The 21,651-nt window shown below is 41.9% G+C and overlaps 2 protein-coding genes across 5 annotated transcripts in view; one reads left to right on the plus strand and one right to left on the minus strand.

Annotated features, from left to right (window-relative positions):
* The window catches only part of LOC123519452 (xaa-Pro dipeptidase-like), a 48,039-nt gene extending 43,365 nt beyond the window's left edge, over window positions 1-4,674 (plus strand). The window contains exons 9-11 of the mRNA XM_045280749.1: window positions 1,072-1,266; window positions 3,222-3,379; window positions 3,643-4,674. Coding sequence (XP_045136684.1) covers window positions 1,072-1,266; window positions 3,222-3,379; window positions 3,643-3,733 — 444 coding nt within the window. The 3' untranslated portion in view covers window positions 3,734-4,674. The remainder of the gene's footprint in view (window positions 1-1,071; window positions 1,267-3,221; window positions 3,380-3,642) is intronic.
* On the minus strand, window positions 928-20,979 carry LOC123519453 (MTRF1L release factor glutamine methyltransferase-like). 4 transcript variants are annotated; one of them, XR_006679014.1, is made up of 11 exons: window positions 20,695-20,978; window positions 14,681-14,842; window positions 9,143-9,375; window positions 8,663-8,856; window positions 8,387-8,478; window positions 7,565-7,772; window positions 5,976-6,193; window positions 5,419-5,530; window positions 4,867-5,015; window positions 3,186-3,472; window positions 928-1,212 (listed from the first exon to the last, which is right to left on the minus strand). XR_006679014.1 is itself a non-coding variant. In XM_045280751.1 (9 exons), the coding sequence occupies exons 2-9, from the start codon at window positions 14,791-14,793 to the stop codon at window positions 4,887-4,889; spliced, it is 1,299 nt and encodes a 432-aa protein (XP_045136686.1). In that variant the 5' UTR covers window positions 14,794-14,842; window positions 20,695-20,979; the 3' UTR covers window positions 4,669-4,886. The 4 variants fall into 4 exon arrangements, 1 of the variants encoding a protein (XP_045136686.1); XR_006679016.1 differs by lacking the exon at window positions 14,681-14,842; XR_006679015.1 differs by lacking the exon at window positions 20,695-20,978 and having other exon boundaries at window positions 14,681-14,925.
* Between the last annotated feature and the right edge of the window lie 672 nt (window positions 20,980-21,651).

A 21,651-nucleotide genomic window follows, 5' to 3' on the forward strand; every position in this document is an offset into this window, starting at 1 on the left:
AGTACAGCATATGCAGGAAGTCTGCACACCACAGGACCATCACCATCTTTTTTTTTTGCAGCAAGTTGTTGTTGCTCACAACTACCTTCCCAGGAAGGCAAGATGTTCTGATGGTGCTTTTGGAACACTAACTGGCAACCTTATCTGCTCTTTCCAGCACAGACACTAATGTGTGTGTCACCTCAGTTGGCTCTTCAGCTGATGTAAAGAGAGCATGGTCATATCTGATGTGCCAGACAAAGGCTAACTGCTACTATTTTGGGATGGGACAACATAGTGGTGATTAGTGCACTGTTTAAAGGATGCTGGTGAGGTTTCTGAAATTGCACTTTTTTTCTTTCTCCCCTGTCAGTATTTTATTTTTTTATTTATTTATTTATTTATTTTTTTTTTTTGCAGTCTATCTGGAGATAGTGTACAGGTCTTCCCACCAGAGTTGAAAAGTGGTGCATCCTTCAAACACTGCACTAAACACAATATTGTCCTCAGTCTAAATCCTGTTTGAATGAAAATATATGGGAGATTGTGTCCAACTTTGATCCTTACGTTTCCCCTTTCTTGTAGTTGTCGTAGGCATGTTGAGAGGGTGGGAGGAAGCAAAATAGGAGTGGTTAGCCTCTTGTCTTCTGTCTGCTTTGTCAGCTGAACAGCCAACTAAGGTAACTCACACTGGTGTCTGTATTGGAGGGAGCATAGAATATTTAGTGTTACAAAAGCATCATTAGAATGACTTGTCTTCCCGGAAAGATAGTTGTGAGCCTCAACAACTAACCACAAAAGAAACGGTGTTGGCACCTTAGTGTGAGGACTTTTTACATTTGTAATACTGCAGCAGTTCAATGCTCAGTTTGTTAAAGGTTAGTGGAGGAACCAAGGAGGAGCCAAATGAACAATATTAAGAAACACATTTTATAAAGTGAAAATTTGTGTTACTTATATGATTTAATTTAGGTGTTATGTACAAAGTCTTCATTTAATTTTTCAGATAAAAAAAAGTGTCTTCAGAATATCTTGATGTCCATCCATTTATGTGATATGTAACTTATAATGACTGATATTCCTTCTGTGCAGGTCAATCTTGGCTCCGTGTTCATGCCACATGGCCTGGGTCACCTGATGGGGTTGGATGTGCACGATGTGGGTGGCTACCTGGAGCAGTATCCACCTCGCCCCACACCTGCTGGCTTCCGTTCTCTGCGCACTGCCAGGACTCTGGAAGAGAACATGGTGCTTACTATTGAGCCAGGGTGCTACTTCATTGACCATGTGAGTGAGTGACTTCTGGGAGTAGTAAATATATGTATAAATCAATTGTCCATCAAATGCATGTGATCTTGTTCTTGATGCTACAGGCAGCTCAGGATCTCTCTAGACTGCAGCATTTACCAAACTGGAGTGCCAGGAAGTGATGCACATACTTTATTTTGACCTTCTAATAAGATATTAGTTAGGGGTACTGGACTGCTTAGACACGACAGTTGTGGATGCTTTGGTTGGAAAAGATTGGGAAACGCTGATCTAGGGTCAGACTTTTGGATTGGCAACAGTCCCAGCAACATTGCCTTCCTCTGTTCTCCACTCTTTCTTCCCTATTACAGTATGTCCTAATTCAGTCATTTGCATCATCACCTCCTGTCTCTCACATACCTCTCAGGCTCTCACACTCCAGCACCACATGCTCCACCGACTCATCCTCTCCCAAGTCACATCTGGCACACTTAGCTGCAGGATTCAGACCACCTTTAGTTCCTTGCATTCACATCCATACACTGTGCCCTAGCTTGGAAGAGATCATCCCCCTGGCTGTCATCATACCACCTCTCATACATCAGGGCCTCCTTTTTCCTTCTAGAGTACTTTCATTCCATCTCATTCTTCCATATATTCAGTCCCACCCACTTCACCTCTCTATCTATCTCATGCTACCATTTTCTCACATCCCATTCAGTTCTCACTCTTCCTTCTCATGTCATAATCCATTCATGCTCATTTTCATTCCTCTCAGCCATTTTCTTTCCATACAACTTGTAATCCACTCCTGTCATTCTCATTTGCTTCTGGTTTCATTCCTCAGATACATCCATTCTCTGCAGCCTAATCTTGTCACTTTTATTAGTCTTACCCTAAAGATACTCCATCATATATCAACCCTAAAAAGCTTCAACTGCTATGTACCTCAGTGCCATTCAAGACTCGCTTTGCAGTAAGGTGACAGCTTCCCCTAAAATATGTCACACCCACACCTTTTTTTTTTTTTTTCTGATGGGGGGGGGAGTACAATACATGAGGTCTAACCCCACCTCTTCCTCCCTCTATCCTCTAAGCCTCTATCCTCTAAGAATCAGAGAGAGAGAGGGGGGGGGCAGTTGTCCCATCTTAAGGGACTCGATAGTGTCAGGTCACCACTCCTTCCCATGAACATGAATATAAACCTTGTGTAACATACATTCATATTTATCTACTTACATACTTGCATTATATATTTATATAATTTCCCTACATGAGGATGTAACTGAATCTTTATTCTCACACACACACATAGTCTCATCCTATGTACTTATGTGGCCTCAGTCCTACACAAAGATCAGTCAGTATGAGCTCTTTAAGTAGGGGAAAGGCTGGCTGAGTGACCAGCAGGTGACCAGGGTGAATAACACACACACTGGCATCTCTTTCAACTCATTCTCTCCCATTCTCCATACTTCCTTTAGAAGAGAAAAAATACAAAAAAATATATATCCTGTACTAATTGTCCCTACATCTGGCATGCCTTCATTGCCTTTTCATTCATCTCTCTACACAGTTCTAGCAACACTCAGGAAGAATCACTTGTAGCGTCTCTCCTGTCAAGCATACTTCTTACATTCAAGCCACATGCTCCAGCTCAACTTTTCCATGTCTAACACACCTTGCTGCAGGACTGAGACCATCTGTGCCCTAGCTCGGAGGATATCACCACCCAAACTACCATCATACTACCTCTCGTACATCAGGACCTTTTCTTAATCCTTATGCCATTCTTGAGTGCTCTTTCATTCCATCTTATTCTTCCATAATTTCAGTTCCACACATTTTCTCTCTCTTCCATTCCCATTCTACCTCCTCTTGCCATCCATTCACACCAATTTTGATTTTCCCCAGCCATTCTCATCTACACAACTTGTAAGCCATTCCTGTGTATGTACCTTATAGTCCAGTAACTCTGCGACAACTTCCCACAGCTGCTGGACCAGGCACTAGCCAACCCTGAGCAGGCACAGTTCCTGGTACCTGAAGCCATCGCTCGTTTCCGTGGCTTTGGGGGAGTAAGGATTGAGGACGACATCGTGATTACAGCTGATGGGATGGAAGACCTGGCTGGAGACACCATCCCTCGCACGTGAGTTGTCTTGTGAAGGGCAGCCTCTCACCATGGTTAACATTTCACTTAACTCTATTGCTGCAGAACCTCATTCTTGTCTCATTGGTAAATCTGAAAATAATAAACTTGCTGTCTTATCTTTCCTGCTTGGATGATATGGAGTCATTCCAGACTGAAATGATTGGTGTGGTTTCAAGGCAACAAACAACACATATTACACTGCAATAACACAGCCATTCTCATCTAACTGCAACATTGATGGATACATTTTACTTTTACAGGGTGGAAGAAATTGAGGCACTGATGGCAGAGGGTCAGCAGGAAGAAGTGCTTGTGCCTCAACTGCATGCCCAACAGAAGCTAGACCAGTAAGGTGATCCTGCCTACTTGAAATCATACTCAGGATTCCTTGGCCAGTAAGGTGATCCTGCCTACTTGAAATCATACTCACGATTCCTTCACACTACATTGCTGGCATTATTGGAATGATTATCCTTATATTTTTAACTGGAGGATGGCATGGAGGAACAAGGCCATTGTAAGGGTATAGATGATTTAAGTACTAAAGCAGAGTAGCATAGCAACCTTATCAGTCAGTCCATGCTACATTTGTACTCACAAAGTAATTCAAGAAATACCCTGCCAATGCACTCTAGTGTTAAGTGCCAAATCCAGTCTTTCATTTATTCCAGGGATATGTACTTACTATATGCACTACAAGTATTACTTTATACAACTACCTGGTGCTCAACAGTTACAAAGTCATGCGTGTGGGAAATGTTTTTGTCTGTCTACAGTCCCATTAGTTCACTTGTGCCATGAAGCTTTGATCTTGGAAAAGAAGTTTGGCATGCAAGTTGCAAGAAGTCCAAACAAGTGAATACAGGCTTCTTAAAGGTTGTGAACACATTAAACTGTTAATGTACACTCGTGCAAAAATGTATCCTTACTTCAGTAATGGCACCAATTTTAACTATGGATGAAAACAAAACTGATGTCTGAGCCTGCTGTGATGCACAACATATACTTTGTGAAGTTTTACACTGCAGTTACACAGAAACTGCTCAAATTACTCTTACATTGAAATTACTCAAGTGTTTAAAATGTTTACAAGAGTAAGGATACATTCTGTGATTGTCATTGTATTGTACTGTGCTCCTGTAGCTTTCAGTTTAACATAGGGAACACTGCAATGTTTTACTTGCAGTGACCCTCAGATGAGCAAACTGTGATGCATATTTTGGAATACTGAGATTGCATATTTTGTAATAAATGTGGGGTTTAAACTGGTCAATAAAAAAAAGCAATTAACATCTTGATATTTCACCATCCTACCACAACACAAAACAAGAGTATAAACTTTTACAAATCAAATCACCAAAAAATATACAACAAACTACAATTCCCTCAAATGTTGTCAAACTGTACTACTCAGGCTACACCACCTATACTCATAGCTAATACCACAACACTTCTACCAGTACACAGGAATTCTACACTCTTACCAAAGACACTAAAAGCAGCTCTATATTTCCTTAATAAATTCCATGATCCTATCCTTGTTGTTGAAGTCTTGATGGACTTTCTGCAGCTTGAGGTGAAGATTTTGTTTCTCAAGCCATGCAGGCAGCAGGTAAGGATGGCAGGGGTCCACCTGGAACATGACACTAGTAAAAATTTCCACTGCAATAAGCAACAATTCACAGTACGAAATCTTTCACCATCTACAAGAAAAGAATGAATGAATGCAATTCAGAAGTGACTAGAGCAAATCTCTCACAGTTGTTCTTGTTGAATATTGGTAAAAGGTTCATATATTGATCCTTCACACAATGTGCTAAGATGCCATGGTGTTGAAAGATTAATTTTTAAAAAATCCTTAAGATATAATACAATTAAGTAATGTGCCATTCTAAAAGAAATTGGATACTTTCAACTTTTTTCTGCTTTTCATCTCTTACCTATTCAATAATTTTCACCATAATTCTTAAAGCTTTTAACCCTAAGAAAACATTCCTCACTCTGCACAAATACTTAACACCACAGCAGCACCTCACCTCCATCAGCAGTGTCCGGCCCGGCAGCAGCAGGTGCTGAGCGTGCAGGACTAATGCCTTGATCATCTCCAGGCCATCCTTGCCCCCATCCAATGCTCTCAAGTCCTCATACCTGTTCAGTAAATGCACACTGTAACCCTTCACTCATAGCTTAAAATCAATATTTAATTATTTATAATGCTCTCTCTCTCTCTCTCTGTTACATTAAAATTGCTCTTTCATTTTCTATTCTTCTGATGTTTATTTATTAGAAAGTAAAGAACATCCATAGATAATCACTACAAAGCAATCTCATTTAGCTATCAGAGTGTCTAGGTTGAAGTGATTAGTAAGATGACTAGAAAGGTATACAAAATCATATTCTGGACAGATACTGATAATATTGCAACTGTATTCCTTGCATGTCAAAATTAACATAAAAAGATGAAGACCACAGGGATATTAACTCAATGAGGACTTATAAAATGAAGTCTCATATTTATATTCTCTATGGCTGATTTTTCCCCATTATTTTTTTTTGTGTTTTCATAGTTAGATTCGTAAAACATCACACTTGCATCATGATTTCTGGCTGGAGGTCCAAGAGGTCTTTCCTGAAGATATATGGAGGGTTAGACACCACAAGGTCATAGCTTGAGTGAGGCAGAGGTGGCCGAGTGTCCTTGTTCACCTTCCCCAGCACGACTGTCAGTCTCTCCTTCAGACCGAGCTGCACTGCATTGCTCTCCGTCAACCGTACAGCATGTCTGCTCTGGTCCACTGCCACACACTCCACCTTCAGGTGAGGTGTACTTGTTATTATTACCAGGCTCTTGTAATTTCTGGGCAATTGGGGATTATGCTATGCAGAATACATATGGTTTAACTGAGAATGCAGCAAGGAAAAGAAAGCTTTGTGTGTACAATTTTTGTATCTGACATCAGTAAATCAGAAGAATGTTTTTAAGGGATGCGGTAACAGGTAGATGTGGCTCTTGTGAGGTAGGTAGCTTAAGTTGAAAATGAATGACCAAGTTGAAGACTTCACAGCCCCATCATCTTTTGTGACACCTGCACAGACTAAACAAAAATACCCATTTTCTGCTAATGGCAATGTTTTATGTATGCAAAATAGCTCAAGCATTTCAAACTCATCATGAACAATGGTAACTCCTTCCTCCCCTATGACAGCTAAAAGAATTCATCCCCAATCCTCAAAATGATGGTAAGGATAAGATCATACGATCAAGAGACATTTTCCCATCATTAAGCTGCAACAGGAGGATTTCTTTGATGTGAAGAATATCACACAACTCAAAACCAACCATTCATCACCTAAATGTGTTTTCTCTGCAGCCTGTCAGCTGGTGGTGACATGTGGGTATTCTGAGGACTACATCATCAACAACAACTATACTTTCAAGGGCATTCCAGCCAACATTAAGATGCACCAGCAATAAAAAAAAGTGGTCCATGGTCAAGGGACAAGTCTGACCTATCAAAAGGTAGCCTGCAGCAAAAGTACTAACATGATTGATCAGCCATTCACAGAAGGAAGAGTTTGGACCTACATAGTCTGACTCTTCCCTATCATTGAAGCTCAGCCATGGTTGACTGGTCTCCTTGAAAGGCAGGATGAACAGAGAGGACTGTATGTCTTTAAACAACGGTCAGGTCAGGTTTGTTAGAACCAACATGTGCTATAACTACGTGCCTTACACATTGATGACTATGGATTTATAGCTGCAGTGATAATCTTTATCTTCAGTAATGAATGATTGCCAAAGTAAAGCTTACTATATTCCTATGTCATAAATACTCATATAGAATATTAAACAATAAGTTTGTCTGAACACAATTTGAAATGTTGCCAATGAAAAGAAATATGCACATCTCTCAGTTGTAATTGTTATAAGCTTCATAAAAAATAGAAATAATAATAAATAAATAAAAACAATAACAACATAGCTAGAAAAATAACAGAATTACATGTATCTGAGGTTTGCCAAACTCTGATGCCATCTTCTGACTTCTTTGTGATGCATGATTCCCATTCTAGACACAGTGTTTCAAACACTGCACTACTAACAAATCTCATCAAACTAACAGAGAGAATAATAAGACACACAGACCAGCAAGTTATCAGAGAAATTAGTCAAATACCAACCTGTGGGAGGGCATTGAGCAGTGCCAAACTGATGGCTCCTGACCCACAGCCAATCTCTAACACTTGCGGTGACTCCATCTCCCTCAGGACACCAATGGCCAGCTCCACTAACCCCTCTGTCTCTGGCCGCGGGATGAACACAGGCGGCGCCATCTTGAGGGTGAGGCTGTGGAAGTCCCACTCACCCAATATGTACTGCAGTGGCATCCTGGAGGAACAAGGGATCTTATGCTGCTGTAACCATGATTGGTATCTAATATTACACAGAAATCCTAGAGATGATCACAAGCATGCTGGGAATATAAAGATCACGCTGTAGAAACCCTATTACTTACAAGGCAATATTGAACTAAGAAAAGAAGCAATACTTTCTAGCATATAAAACACTGAATAAATAAAAGATATTCCTACATACATGTTATCTACATGCTGTCTCCTGCAAAAAGGGAAGTATCGTAACCAAGAAAAGACTTTCGCACATCAATTTACATCACTCACTCAGTCCCTTGATCCCTAACAAAGGAGAGAAAGTACTTGTGCTCTCACTTCACACTGATCAGCCACACATCTAGGAGTTAGTTAAGAACAAGCCCCTTCATAGCAAATATCCTCCCCTACCACACCCAAATGCTGACACCTCTCTGAAACTATCAATATGTACCACCTACCTTGGAAGTTGCAGAGCTGCATTACTCCTCACACACACTCACAACTGCCCTCCATTCACTTCTGTCATGCATGATCATTCTATCATGCTTCAGTATCAGTCCTGTTCCCTATACCTATGACTCAGTCCCCCAATCCTGCCAAAACAGTGTTCACCTTGCAATGCGGCACGTCATGAGGCGGTCCACCTCCTCCATCTGTTCCTCGCTGAGCTCTGTCTCTGCTATGGCTGGCCTCTGTAGCTCACTCTGGCAATGGAGGAGAATCATGAAGTATTTCAGTGATTTCTGATAAGGTATGAGATGTTACTCAAAATAGAAGATCAAAGACAAAGCATCATAACTCCCTAGTGTGTATTGACTGAAACTGCAGAAACAGACATATCAACTCTATTACTACTCTTATTATCACTACCACCACCACAAGACTCACCCGGCGGACCCCAAGGACATGTGCCATGATATGCTGGGCAGCAAGGTCCCCCTCCGGCACCTCTTCTATGGCAAGCTTCTGAGTCCAGTGATCCACCACCTCCCTCACCACGCAGGAAACATAGCTAGTGGTGGTGGTGGCAGTGGTGCCCTGCCCTTCTATTCTAGAGGTCACCTGGTCACACTTCCCTCTATCTGAAAGAGTAACAGCACACTAAAGATATAATACCCATACCAGGATTCCTTCACCTGATGAAGTAAAAGAATGCCATTACATATCAAACTTCCATCAAGAATTTGCAACCACATTTCCTTCATTTAAGAAAGAAGCTGTATAGTTAACACATAATGACTATACCAGTTATTCCACTTCTAAAATTGTTGCTTCTTCAGTTTCCCAAAGCAAAACACAATTGGATATTAAACTTCCATCAGGAATGTACAACCAACACAATCATTCTATTCTTAAAGATGTGCTCACCTGTGTGAAAGCACCTGACTGGTTCCCTGGGCAGCAACCACCTGGATGCAGCCTGGGTGGAGAGTAGAAGGCGAGCTGTGCAGAGAAGTCTATGGCGGGGTTCATGATGCAGAGGCAGAGGTGTGAGACTAAGGTGTGTGGAACTCTGGTGCCTCAGATGACTGGTGAGTATGGAATAGTGACATCTGCCAGCCACCCTCCTCACTGCTCCTAATCCTACTAACATCCTCATCCTGTGAAGTGGAAGGCTGTAGTTTATTCGAGAACAGGCCATACATAAGGAGCCAACCAGTTCCCAGTACCCTTCAGGGTAAATATTTACATAAGTGTTTTTCTCATCATGATTTCTCACTCTGATGAGGGTCTCCTCCTTCACCAGTCACAGTTGCATCTTCCAACTAAAATGTACACAAAAAACAAGAAAACATCTGGTGAGTGGCTAATTGCATATGCAATAAAAGCAATAGAAAAAGAAACTAGCAGAACTCATATACTGTAGGTGTAGACTAGGAAAATTTTCAATATGACGTATGAAAGCAAGAACAATGGTGGATGAAACAACCTCCTCGGGAAAAGCGTTCCAAAGAGTGATGAGACGAATAGAGAAGAAGTGAGGTCTAGTTCTATCATAATCTGTTCTTTCAAACAGATGGATCAAGCAAGGGTAAAATCCATTCATGACTTTCCATTCCATTATCAGATCAGCAAAAAAAAAAAACAAACAAACAAAAAAAAAAAAAAAAAGCTGACCCTTAATAGAAAATAATTTAAGCCTGGACAGTCTCTCAGCATAAGATAAATCAGCAAGACCATAAATCTTCTTACTCCACTGTTTCTGAACCAATTCAAGTAAATGCAAATCACCAACATAACCTGTGTTCCACAACACACCAACAGAATCGATAATAGGATGAATATGAGCGATAATTATCTGCAACAAAAAAGGCTGAGGGTTGACATGAAGTTCTCCCTAACAATAGTATTAGCAACACTATTTGCTTTACATAACACCTCCCTGACGTGCCGGTGAAATTTCAGTGAATCGTCCACCAAGATACCAAGACCCCTGGCTGAAGTCTTATTTGGAATTGGAAGGGTACCAATGAAGTAGTCAGTAATAGAGATGGAATTAAATCTAGAAAAATTAATATTTACTGACTGAAAATGAGAGATGCCACGGCTAGCTCCTGCGATACAGTAATGATACATGACTGAAGTGTTAGACTAGGCCCAATGCATTATGAATTATTTACTGGAAGAGCTGGACATAAATCTAAATTATCAGCAAAATGAGCAAATTTACTAGAGTCCAGAGGCAATATCATCAATAAATATTAAGAATAATACAGGACCAATAATAAAACCTTGAGGTACAGGCAACCCCCGCTTAACAAAGGGATTACGTTCCTAAAACACCCTTCATTAAGCGAAACTTCATTAAGTGAACCGATCATAACAAGTTTAACCCCTGACTTGAACTTCCATTGAGAGTAAACAAAGCGAGAGTGCATCATAATACCGTGAAAGGTTTAATGAAAGTAAAAATTATGAAGTTAAACTTTTAGGCAGTTTAATTTAATTTGTCATTATAATGTACACTAATGTATGTATGTACGTAACTTTATAATGTTGATGATCTTAAATTTATGAAGGGAGGGAGAGTGAAACGGGAAAGACACTAACCGGCAACCTGTGGAATGTAAGCAAAGGGCACATCATTGTATTACATACAAAACTTATGTACCACATTTCCACAAGCCTTTCCATTTTATCCATTCTAGAGTCACAAGTTCAGGTGGTTCTTTTAGCTTGCAAGGAAGATATGGTCTCACCAGCCTTCTTAATAGAGTCTGCTGACTTGAAAATAGTAGAGACAGAAGATGGAGTCAAGCCATGGTGGGAAGCAATGCTATTAGTTTTCTTACCTCTCTCGTGTCTGTGAATAATATCCAGCTTCACTTCGAGAATAAGAGACTTCCTGGTCTTCTTAGCAACGCTAGGTGACATTGCAGGGCGTTTTGGTGGTAAGTTGAGTGAGGAAGACCAGCTGCTGCTGATGCTGTTAATGTTTTGAACAGGGGGAGTGAGTGGTGCGGGTGTTGTCCACGAGAGGCGTTGGTGTATTCAAAAGCCTGTCGGCTTGTGTGATACGGCGGTGCTTTCAAACTTGCAAAAAATTACCTGGATAAAACTTTGTTAAAGCAAGTTTGGTATATGTTAAACGAGCAGATGGTAGTAAAATCAAACCTTTGTTGTAGCAAAATTTCATTGTGTGAATCTTCGTTAAGGGGGGTTGCCTGTACATTGCTAGAAACATCCACTGTATGACTCGAGGAGCCGTGCACAACTACCTTCATTTCACAACCAATCATGAAGTCTCTAATCCATCCAAACAATGGGTTACAAATACCAATTATCACCAATTCCCTTCCCCAAGAAATAATACCTCATAAGAGAGGCTGTAATCTGACTGAACACCAAAGCAGAATGTAATGGAGGCTCTTAAAAGCCAGTGCAGCTCCACCACCTTACTCAAATGTGGAGAAGCTGAAGTCCATGCATGCTTTCTCTGGATAACGTGGAGATAATTGTAGCCTCTTCTCACGAGGTTAATGTTTATTTATATACAAGTTAAATAGGATTAAGGTTGCAGAATACCATACAATATATATTAACTTCCAGAAATTTGTTGAAGCAATAAAAACAAGACGAAAGGTTTGTGAATATTAATGTTTATATGTTATGTGTGAAAACACATAACAAATATAAACAAAGTTGAGGAGGGTGAGGGACTCGCACTGCAAAACCCAACCAAACCACCAACACAGCAGAGCCACCCAGCACAAGTACTTCCAGCAGCAGTGACTCCCATGAATCCAGCCTGGGCCTGGCCAAGGGTTAGAGTTCACTAGTGGAGAGACTTTTAGTGGGCAATATTCAAGGACTGTACCCTAAGACAAACCAAAGCAAGCTTCCATTTCTTAGGGAACTATCCAGCAAGGAGGACTTCATGGTTACTGTCCTCACCGAAACCCACCTATCAGCAGGTGTCAAGGAAGTAGAAATCAATATCCTTAACTACACCCCATTCCAGACAGACAAGATAGCAAGAACCCATGGGGGAACAATAACATACCTGAGAAAGGACATTGCTCTCAATGGAAATATGGTCTTGTCATGCTCATACAGCCAAACAGAACTCCAGACAATTCATATATAGGTATGCAACATGGTTTTTGTAAACTGTTATTGACCTCCCCACTGCTGCCCCAACAATTTCAGCAGAGCCATGGAGTCCCTAAGACAACTGCTTGACTCCCTATAAATTCCCATCCCTGAGATCACCCTCACCTGGGACTTCAACTTTCCCTTTTTAAGGTGGCCAGAGGGAATCTTAACTGGAAGCACTTCCACTGAAAAGACCCAAGCTGAACTACTCCTGGACATAACAAACTCCTCATTCCTAGTGCAACTAATAAACTAACCTACCAGGGGGTAATAACATTATTGATCTACGTACTCTTCACCAACAATGGTGATGCTATTGATGGCATATCTGCTGAAAAAAACTATCTTCTCTGATCACAATCTCCTCAGGATATAAACTATACAAAAACAATGCTGCTCCTAAGGTAACCAGTCCCACAGAGAGGAATCCTTTCTCCAGAATAAACTTTTTCTGCAGCCAAGCAAACTGAGAAAGTATAAACGATCAGCTGAGAAACATAGACTAGATGGTTGTGCTCCAAGACAGTGACCCCCCAGGTTATGCTCACCACCATCCTAAGGGCTTGTGAAGGAAATGTACCTGCCAGGAGGAAAACTTCCAGAAAAAGCATCATTCCAAGGCAGTGGAAAATCTTGCTGAAAGAGATGGGCAACCTTAAACCAGAAAATACATAAGGCAACAAACATCAGGCAGAAGAGCTCGCTACAAACCAAAGAAGAAAATCAAAGATTCCCATGAAAGACAGCAAGAATGGGAAGAAAATCAGGCAGTTAACATTAAAGTCAACCCAAAGTTTTTCTACAAGTACTGCAAAAAGTTCTCTAGTACACACACAAGAGTAAGGCCACTCCAAGCTGAAAACGGAGAAATGTCAGTGAACCCTGAAGAAATATGTCACATTCTACCCCTGCAAAACACAAAGGTTTTCTCACAACCAAATACTACAAAGATAATGCAATAACTCAGAGACTTATTCAGGGAGCAAAACCAACACCTCCACCACTGCCTTGACAACATCACCTTCACCATTGCTGACACACAGAAAGCCATCAGTGAACTTAGATGAATTCTGCAGCTGGACCCAATGATGTGCCATCCATTCTAGATACTTGTAAAGTGCAAAGAGGCCCTGGCAAGCCTCTCTATAAAATTCGGCACTGCTCTCTTGACACTGGCATCATCCCAACCATGCTAAAGGAGGCAGTAATCTCCCCTATCCACAAAGGGGGAGATAGAAGCCAAGCTAAAAATCACAGACCAGTAGCCCTCACCTCCCACCTGCTGAGTGTTTGGAAAAATATGGTATCATCACCTACTTAGAAGAAAATAAACTCACGAACTACTCTCAACATGGGTTTCGTAAAGGAAGATCATGCCTCTCCAATCTATTGGCCCACTATGAATGGCTACTCCAAGGACTCGCTGATGAAGGAAATGTCGATGTTGTGTACCTGGATTTTGCCAAAGCCTCTGACCGGGTTGACCATGATATCCTCCTCCATGCACTGAAGGCTGCGGGGATAACAGTAATTAAGTAAACTAAATAAGTAAGCAAGCAGCCCTGTCTGCCCTGTTGTTGTTGTGACAACCACCATGGTTTTGTCTTGATCCTTACCTAACTAAACCTTACCTAAGTGACACTTCTTGTTTAGTTAGGTTTAAATGCCTTAGGATGGGTTAATTCAATTAGATAAGGATGCCAGTGGCAATATCAAACTAAAGAAGGTTACAATACATGCCTGCAATCAGAGGAACAGAAGGGCCATGCACCTTTTCTTGACAATTTTTTTCTTTTGTTTCGACAAGTCTTGAAGTTGATATACAAAGCATGATATTCTGTAACTTAAATTTTTTTCTGATATATAAGTATTAACCTAGGGAGAAGAGTCTACGGTTATCATCATATTCTTCCTCTTCTCTCTCTTACTGCTATAACATGAATACAGGGAGAGGAAAAAAAAAAGTGGTGGTCATTTCTTCTTAGAACACACCTGACGTCTGCCACACACTTCATTGGAGTATGGAATTAACAGACTTTGACACTCGCGGAGAATTGGGGTCCCACGCTAAACGTTGGGTTAAGTCAACCACCAGCCTTTACATAACTTTTACATACCAATAAGACCACAGAAGAGGTGGAAGGGTGAGTGGCACAAGGAACGCCCGGGCAATACTTTACCAGACATATCATAGGATAACAAGATACCTACAAAGCACAGGAAAGTAGAGCGTCAGTCTCCCAGTTTCTTGATACAGATTGACCAACTATGTATCAAGATATTATATAAAACGACCGTATTCATTCTCACCCTAAAAACACATGGAGGCTGAAATGTAAACAATCTCCTCTCCTTGTGTTGTGTCCTCTCTCCGCCGGCCGCCGCCAGTCAGTCAGTGACTCGTCTTCACTCTCCAGTTTCATAACTTATGAAAAATGACCGAGGAACTAACATCCTCCTTGGCTTATTGACCTGCGATGGGTAGAATGATGAATTACACAAGACATACATATGTTTTCTCTCTCTCTCTCTCTCTCTCTGCACATTAGGACAACATTACACACACAAACAAACACACACGCACGCGCACACACACGAAGATTGGTCTATGAGCTCAGAACTCGCTCCGTAATGGCACTAATGGGGAAAACTGGCTAGGTGACCAGCAGGCGACCAGCAAACGACCGTGGTGAATTACACACACACACACACACACACACACACACACACACACACAGCATTTAACTATATGGATGACTATATGATGAAGAAATTGATAAGTACTAAAATAAGACCTAAATTGGAATATGCAGGAGTTGTGTGGACCCTCACATAAAAAGAAACACATAAGGAAATTGGAGAGACTTCAAAAAATGGCTACAAGAATGGTTCCAGAATTTAAAGGGATGACATATGAGGAGAGACTAAAAGCTATGGAACAGAGAAGAGAGAGGAGATCTGATACAAGTTTATAAATTTATTAACGGAATGGATCAAGTGGATAATGAGAAACTAATCCTGAGAGAAGAATATGACATCAGAAGCACAAGATCGCATAGTAAAACTGAGGAAGGAAAGATGTCTTAGGGATGTTAAGAAATATAGTTTCCCGCAAAGATGTGTTGAGACATGGAACAGTTTGAGTTGAGGAAGTGGTGTCAGCAACGAGTGTGCATAGTTTTAAAGAAAAATTGGATAAGTGTAGTTATGGAGACGGGGCCACACGAGCATAATGTCCAGGCCCTGTAAAACTACAACTAGGTAAAACACACACACACACACACACACACACCGCGTAGTGTAGTGGTTAGCACGCTCGACTCACAATCAAGAGGCCCAGGTTCGAGTCTCGGCGCGGCGAGGAAAATAAGCAAGTCTCTTAATGTGTGGCCCCTGTTCACCTAGAAGTAAATAGGTACGGGATGTAGCTCGAGGGGTTGTGGCCTCGCTTTCCCGGTGTGTGGAGTGTGTTGTGGTCTCAGTCCTACCCGAAGATCGGTCTATGAGCTTGCTCTGTAATGGGGAAGACTGGCCGGGTGACCAGCAGACGACCGAGGTGAATTACACACACACCACCTGCACAACGTAAGACAACGTAACACGTAAGACAGAGCAACACACACACACGCGCACACACACACACACACACACACACAACCTGTATAACGTAAGACAGCAAAACAAGCACACGCACGCACGCTAACACACACACACACACAACACACACACACACCACCACCTGTATAACGTAAGACAGCAAACACACACACACACACACACACACACACACACACACACACACACACAAAACACCTGTATAACGTTAGACAATAACACACACACACAGATAGATAGATAGATAGATATTTATTGACCACAAATGCACATATAACAAACAAAATAGTTTGAAACATAAAAATATAATTTGCAGTCCATAGCACTTAAAAGCAGTTTAAAACCTTATGGTGTGTAGTTAAACCTTTACCATTGGATTTATTTATTTACAAATAACATATATATTTACCTCTTCCGTCACTCCTTAGAAGTAATACAAAGTCTCCTACTCCCAAGTAGGCACATAAAATCAACTATTGTAATTGTATAAAAGGTAGCACCGTTCTTATTAATCTATAAAACTTTATGATTATATACCCAATTATTTGGTATACTGTTAATTGACTAAGAATATGCTAACAGGATTTCATAAGAAATCTTTGCCACTTCGTTAACATTCATTAGCATCAGTTGTTGCCACGAGTCAAAGCGATACAAGTCACGTATTGGTTGGGTACGAGGACATGATTCTACCACGTGCAGCTCCGTTTGTACAGCACCGCACGTGCATACTCTCTCTTCTACAGGGATGCGCCCTCTACCTCTCCTGTTCCACCTTCCCGTCTCTGTTGCCAGACTGTGCCCACATACACGAAGTTTGGTGAATAAGACTCTGTCTTATTCACACACACACACACACACACACACACACACACACACACACACACACACACACAACACCTGTATAACATTAGACAGAATACACACACACACACACACACACACACACACACACACACACACACACACACAACACCTGTATAACGTTAGATAGGATAATACACACACACACACACACACACACACACACACACACACACACACACACACACACACACACACACACACACACCTGTATAACATTAGACAGAATACACACACACACACACACACACACACACACACACACACACACACACACACACACACCACCTGTATAACGTTAGATAGGATAACACACACACACACACACACACACACACACACACACACACACACACACACACACACACACACACACACACACACACCTGCACGACGTTAGACAGAGCAAAACACACACACACACACACACACACACACACACACACACACACACACACACCACCTGTATCACGTAAGACAGCACAACACGCACACGCACGCACGCATGCATGCACGCACGCACACGCACACACACACACACACACACACCACCTGTACAAAGTAAGACAGTAAAACACGCACGCACGCACGCACGCACACACACACACACACAAAAAAAACAGACTACTCAACACTCCAAGCAACATTGGAACAACTACAACAGTGGACGGAGGAAAACAAAATGACAATCAACCACACCAAAACTGTGGTAATGCATGTCTGCACTTCCTCAGTGGCAGTCCCGCTCCCCAGTTCACACTAGTCCCTCACCCATCCCAAGTGGTTCGGTCGGCCAAAATGCTTGGGGTCACAGTGGACGACCAGCTGACATGGAGGCAGCATATCACCGCCACAGTTAGGGCGGCGGCCTACAGACTTTACATGCTACGCAAGACTCAAATCACTGGGCACACCAACAGAGGAATCAAAAGGGGTATACCTAACTTTATTCTGCCAAGACTCATGTATGTCTCACCAGCGTACGTGGTCCTCCTGCCTCACCGCCACTCAAAGGCAGCAGCTCGAGAATGTACAAAAAAGGGCAAGCAGAATCATCTTCGGCCCTGCTTACACTAACTACGACCACGCCCTGACCACTCTGAACCTTCCCAGACTGTCTAACAAACACCGAGAAGCCCTGTTGAAACTGGGCAGAAGCCTACTACGTCATCCAAGAATCCGCCATCTTCTTCCTCCTGCCAACCCTCGCCCTGTCCACACCACCCGTCACAACTTCCTGATACCCACGAGAGCCACTAGAACCGACTGCTATAAAAACAGCGCCATACCCACCATGGTACGAGCCATAAATCACTAGGATAGAATACTAGATATAAGCCCCCCACCCCCCACTATGTATATTTTCAGTATGTATGTACTGCAACTCCTAATAAATCGTATATTATTATCATTATTATTATTACACACACACACACACACACACACACACACACACACACACACACACACACACCTGCAAAACGTAAGACAGAACAACACACACACACACACACCCCACCTGCACAACGTAAGACAGAGCAACACACACCACCTGTATAACGTAAGACAGCAAAACACACACACACACACACACACACACACACACACACACACACGGCCCGGTAGCTCAGTGGTTAGAGCGCTGGCTTCACAAGCCAGATGACCGGGGTTCGATTCCCCGGCCGGGTGGAGATATTTGGGTGTGTCTCCTTTCACGTGTAGGTGCTGTTCACCTAGCAATGAGTAGGTACGGGATGTAAATCGAGGAGTTGTGACCTTGTTGTCCCGGTGTGTGGTGTGTGCCTGGTCTCAGGCCTATCCGAAGATCGGAAACAATGAGCTCTGAGCTCGTTCCGTAAGGTAACGTCTGGCTGTCTCGTCAGAGACTGCAGCAGATCAAACAGTGAATTACACTGCATATAATAATTTTTTTTAATTAAAACCGTCTGTCTTAAGGCGGTGTCATACTAGCACTTTTTCCGTCGTTTTTCAGAAAATCGACAATATTTTGGCTCCGGCCTGCCACACACAAACGGTGTGTCGTCGTCACTTCCCGCCAACACAATGTAAACACAAACATGGAGGCCACGCTGCGGCAGATACGCTGCTCTGAACGTAATACTGTGTATTACGAAACTTAGACGAGCTAAACAAGCCAAAAAAGCGTGCATGGATGCGCTCATAGTTAGTGGTAGAACCAATGCACGTAGAAGCAGGTTGAAGAGACGCGGCAAGTCTTATTTATTATTAAATCGCATTAATCGACGAAAAAAGTGCTAGTGTGACACCGCCTTTAGGAGTTTCGACTGGACAGACCATATCTGACATTTATTGGTTGTAAATCTGACTGTATTCCTTAAAAATGGCAATAAACTATAATAAAAACCACACACACACACACACACACACACACACACACACACACACACACACACACACACACACACACACACACACACACACACACACACACACACACACACACACACACACACACACACACACACACACACCACCTGCACAACGTAAGACAGCAACACACATACACACATACACACCGAGCGGCAGAAGGTAAGGGGCCAGGCCCCCCCCACACCCCTTGGATGACATATTTACGTTAAGTAAACCATTTTGAAAATGACGATACTCAAAAAGGCAGCTGGACACGAATGCTACATAAATTCTGACTTGTCACCAATCAAAACTAATCCCTAAAATATAAAATTACTGCCGAGATAAGCAATAATAGAAATATTTAAAAAATAGTGTAAATAAAAGTGTTATAACATCGACATGCTTAAAAACAATTATAAAGCCCACTAATCTTATTCAACACAATCGATAACACTTTTCAAAAATATGAACCACTTTCACAACACATCAAAACTTGGCAACACGCTGGAATGATAAAATAAATATTCTATATTATCTCACTTTTACACTTTTTACCGGCACTATAAATCACTCTTAAAGTCAACACATCTCACTTATCAGGAGCGAAACACTCTTTGCCAACGATAAACTATCTTTGGAAACCATTCACACTTCATTACAAGCTGTAACAAAAAATCAAACAGACAGAGATGGAAAATTTGGAGAGGATTTCTGGCTCTTATTTAGGCCATAATAAGCTTCATAATTACGTATTTCACCCAAGAGAAGCCTGGAAAACACTTGAAGAACAACTAAATATGCCTGGGATCCATAAAAAGTGACTTATGAACCAAAATAAATAAACTGAGAGCAATAGAAAATAATACCGGAATTCAACAGACTGGGAGAGGAAAAGCAAGATGGCGCCGGGTGATGACGTCACGCGGGAAAATGGCGGATGACGTCACGGGTGGCCGCTGCTCCCCAGCTTTGCAGCTCTAGGCCTTTATCATACACAAATCAGGCAATAGCGGATATATCTCAACAACCAACATGAAAGGTTAGACCAGCGACTCTACTTTGTGATGTGTCTGACATATAATAAGTGAAAGATGAAAGAGATAATGGCCGAAAGATAAGCCCCGGGTCAGTGGTTCGTTCGTTTATTTACCATATACTCGTTATTTTGGATGTCTGCATTCCCAGCAGGTGTTTGTTAGTTCAGTGATATGTTGTCCTGCAGGTTGGCAAAGCAGGGCTGGAGTGGGTGGGGACGAGTTGTGACAATCAGGTATTGAGTTACTTATAAACACTGTGAGGGTCTATACTTGGCAACATACTATTTGCCTTGTTTACTGATCTGTGATGGTTCATGCGTTGGTGTTTCGGCCTTGGGGCTGGCAACGTTAGGCTAAGACATGACACCACTGTGAAATATATATAATGAGTTATGCACCAAATATATTACTTACGTTTCCTGATGGACACTTCCGGGGCGGGTGGACTTGCTACCACCTCACATACTCACACACCGCTTTAGTTAAGTGCCTTCAACCGTGTATGAATAGTTAACCTTTGCTTACTGAGTGGCTACCAACACGCCATTCTTCTTGTACTCTCTCACTATTTTGTCTTCCCTCTCAGTGCTTCACGTCCTGCCAGCGCGGGGCCCCACTGCCCGCACAGTTAAATACAAAGTTAACAAACTGGGAGTGGGAGTGGTCAGTACTCAGTCGTAGGTGGCAGGGTGGGACTGCGGCGTCCACTACAGGGCGAGCAGGTGCTCCACCAAGTTAAGAGTTGCCACTTGCCACAATCAATACTATTACTGTAGGTGTGTAAGTAAGAGGCTTTTAATTAAATGTAGCAGTAGCTACTAACCCGACCACCTGCACCCGTGACGAAAAACTTAAGGACTGAATGAAGTAATCTGGAGGGTGGGTGGTGGGGATTATGTTGTTGCCCGGATTAGCGCAACAAGTTACCATATTAACTATCTTAATTATTATTTGAAAGTTTGCAACCAGAATGATATTAAATTTTATACTACTGCACAGATCGGTAGTAGGTACAACTCATCTTGTACATATATTCTTAGTAACAGTAATGATTTAACTTATAAGCAGGTATAAAGTAGGTAAGGTGAACCATGCTGGTTCCTTATAATTATACTGTTGGGAACAACCATCAATCAAGCATATATCCAATGTGTCTGTCTGTCTCTTTCCTTCCATGCGAAAAAAGACAAAGAATCGGCCCTATATGATTGCTTTTATTCAACTGACGACATCACAAGGCCTGTGGAAGAATAGTTATTCATTTCTGAATACAGTTAACTTCAAAGAGCGAGCGGCTATGTGGTATTTATTGGGTATTAGAACAGAAATATATTTAGTGTAATTCCTCCTTCAGCTCTGCAATATGCGACA

This window comes from Portunus trituberculatus, chromosome 45 (genome assembly GCF_017591435.1).
Source record: "Portunus trituberculatus isolate SZX2019 chromosome 45, ASM1759143v1, whole genome shotgun sequence".
In the NCBI taxonomy this organism is placed as follows: domain Eukaryota; kingdom Metazoa; phylum Arthropoda; class Malacostraca; order Decapoda; family Portunidae; genus Portunus; species Portunus trituberculatus.

Excerpts from the sequence above, each read along its gene's own strand:
- LOC123519453 (XM_045280751.1), bottom strand. The coding sequence starts at position 14,793 with ATGAAACTGGAGAGTGAAGACGAGTCACTGACTGACTGGCGGCGGCCG. Across the intron at positions 8,479-8,662 it reads ATGTCCTTGGGGTCCGCCGG|AGTGAGCTACAGAGGCCAGC; the intron begins GTGAGTCTTGTG and ends CTCCATTGCCAG. Across the intron at positions 5,016-5,418 it reads GCCGGACACTGCTGATGGAG|GTGGACCCCTGCCATCCTTA; the intron begins GTGAGGTGCTGC and ends GTCATGTTCCAG.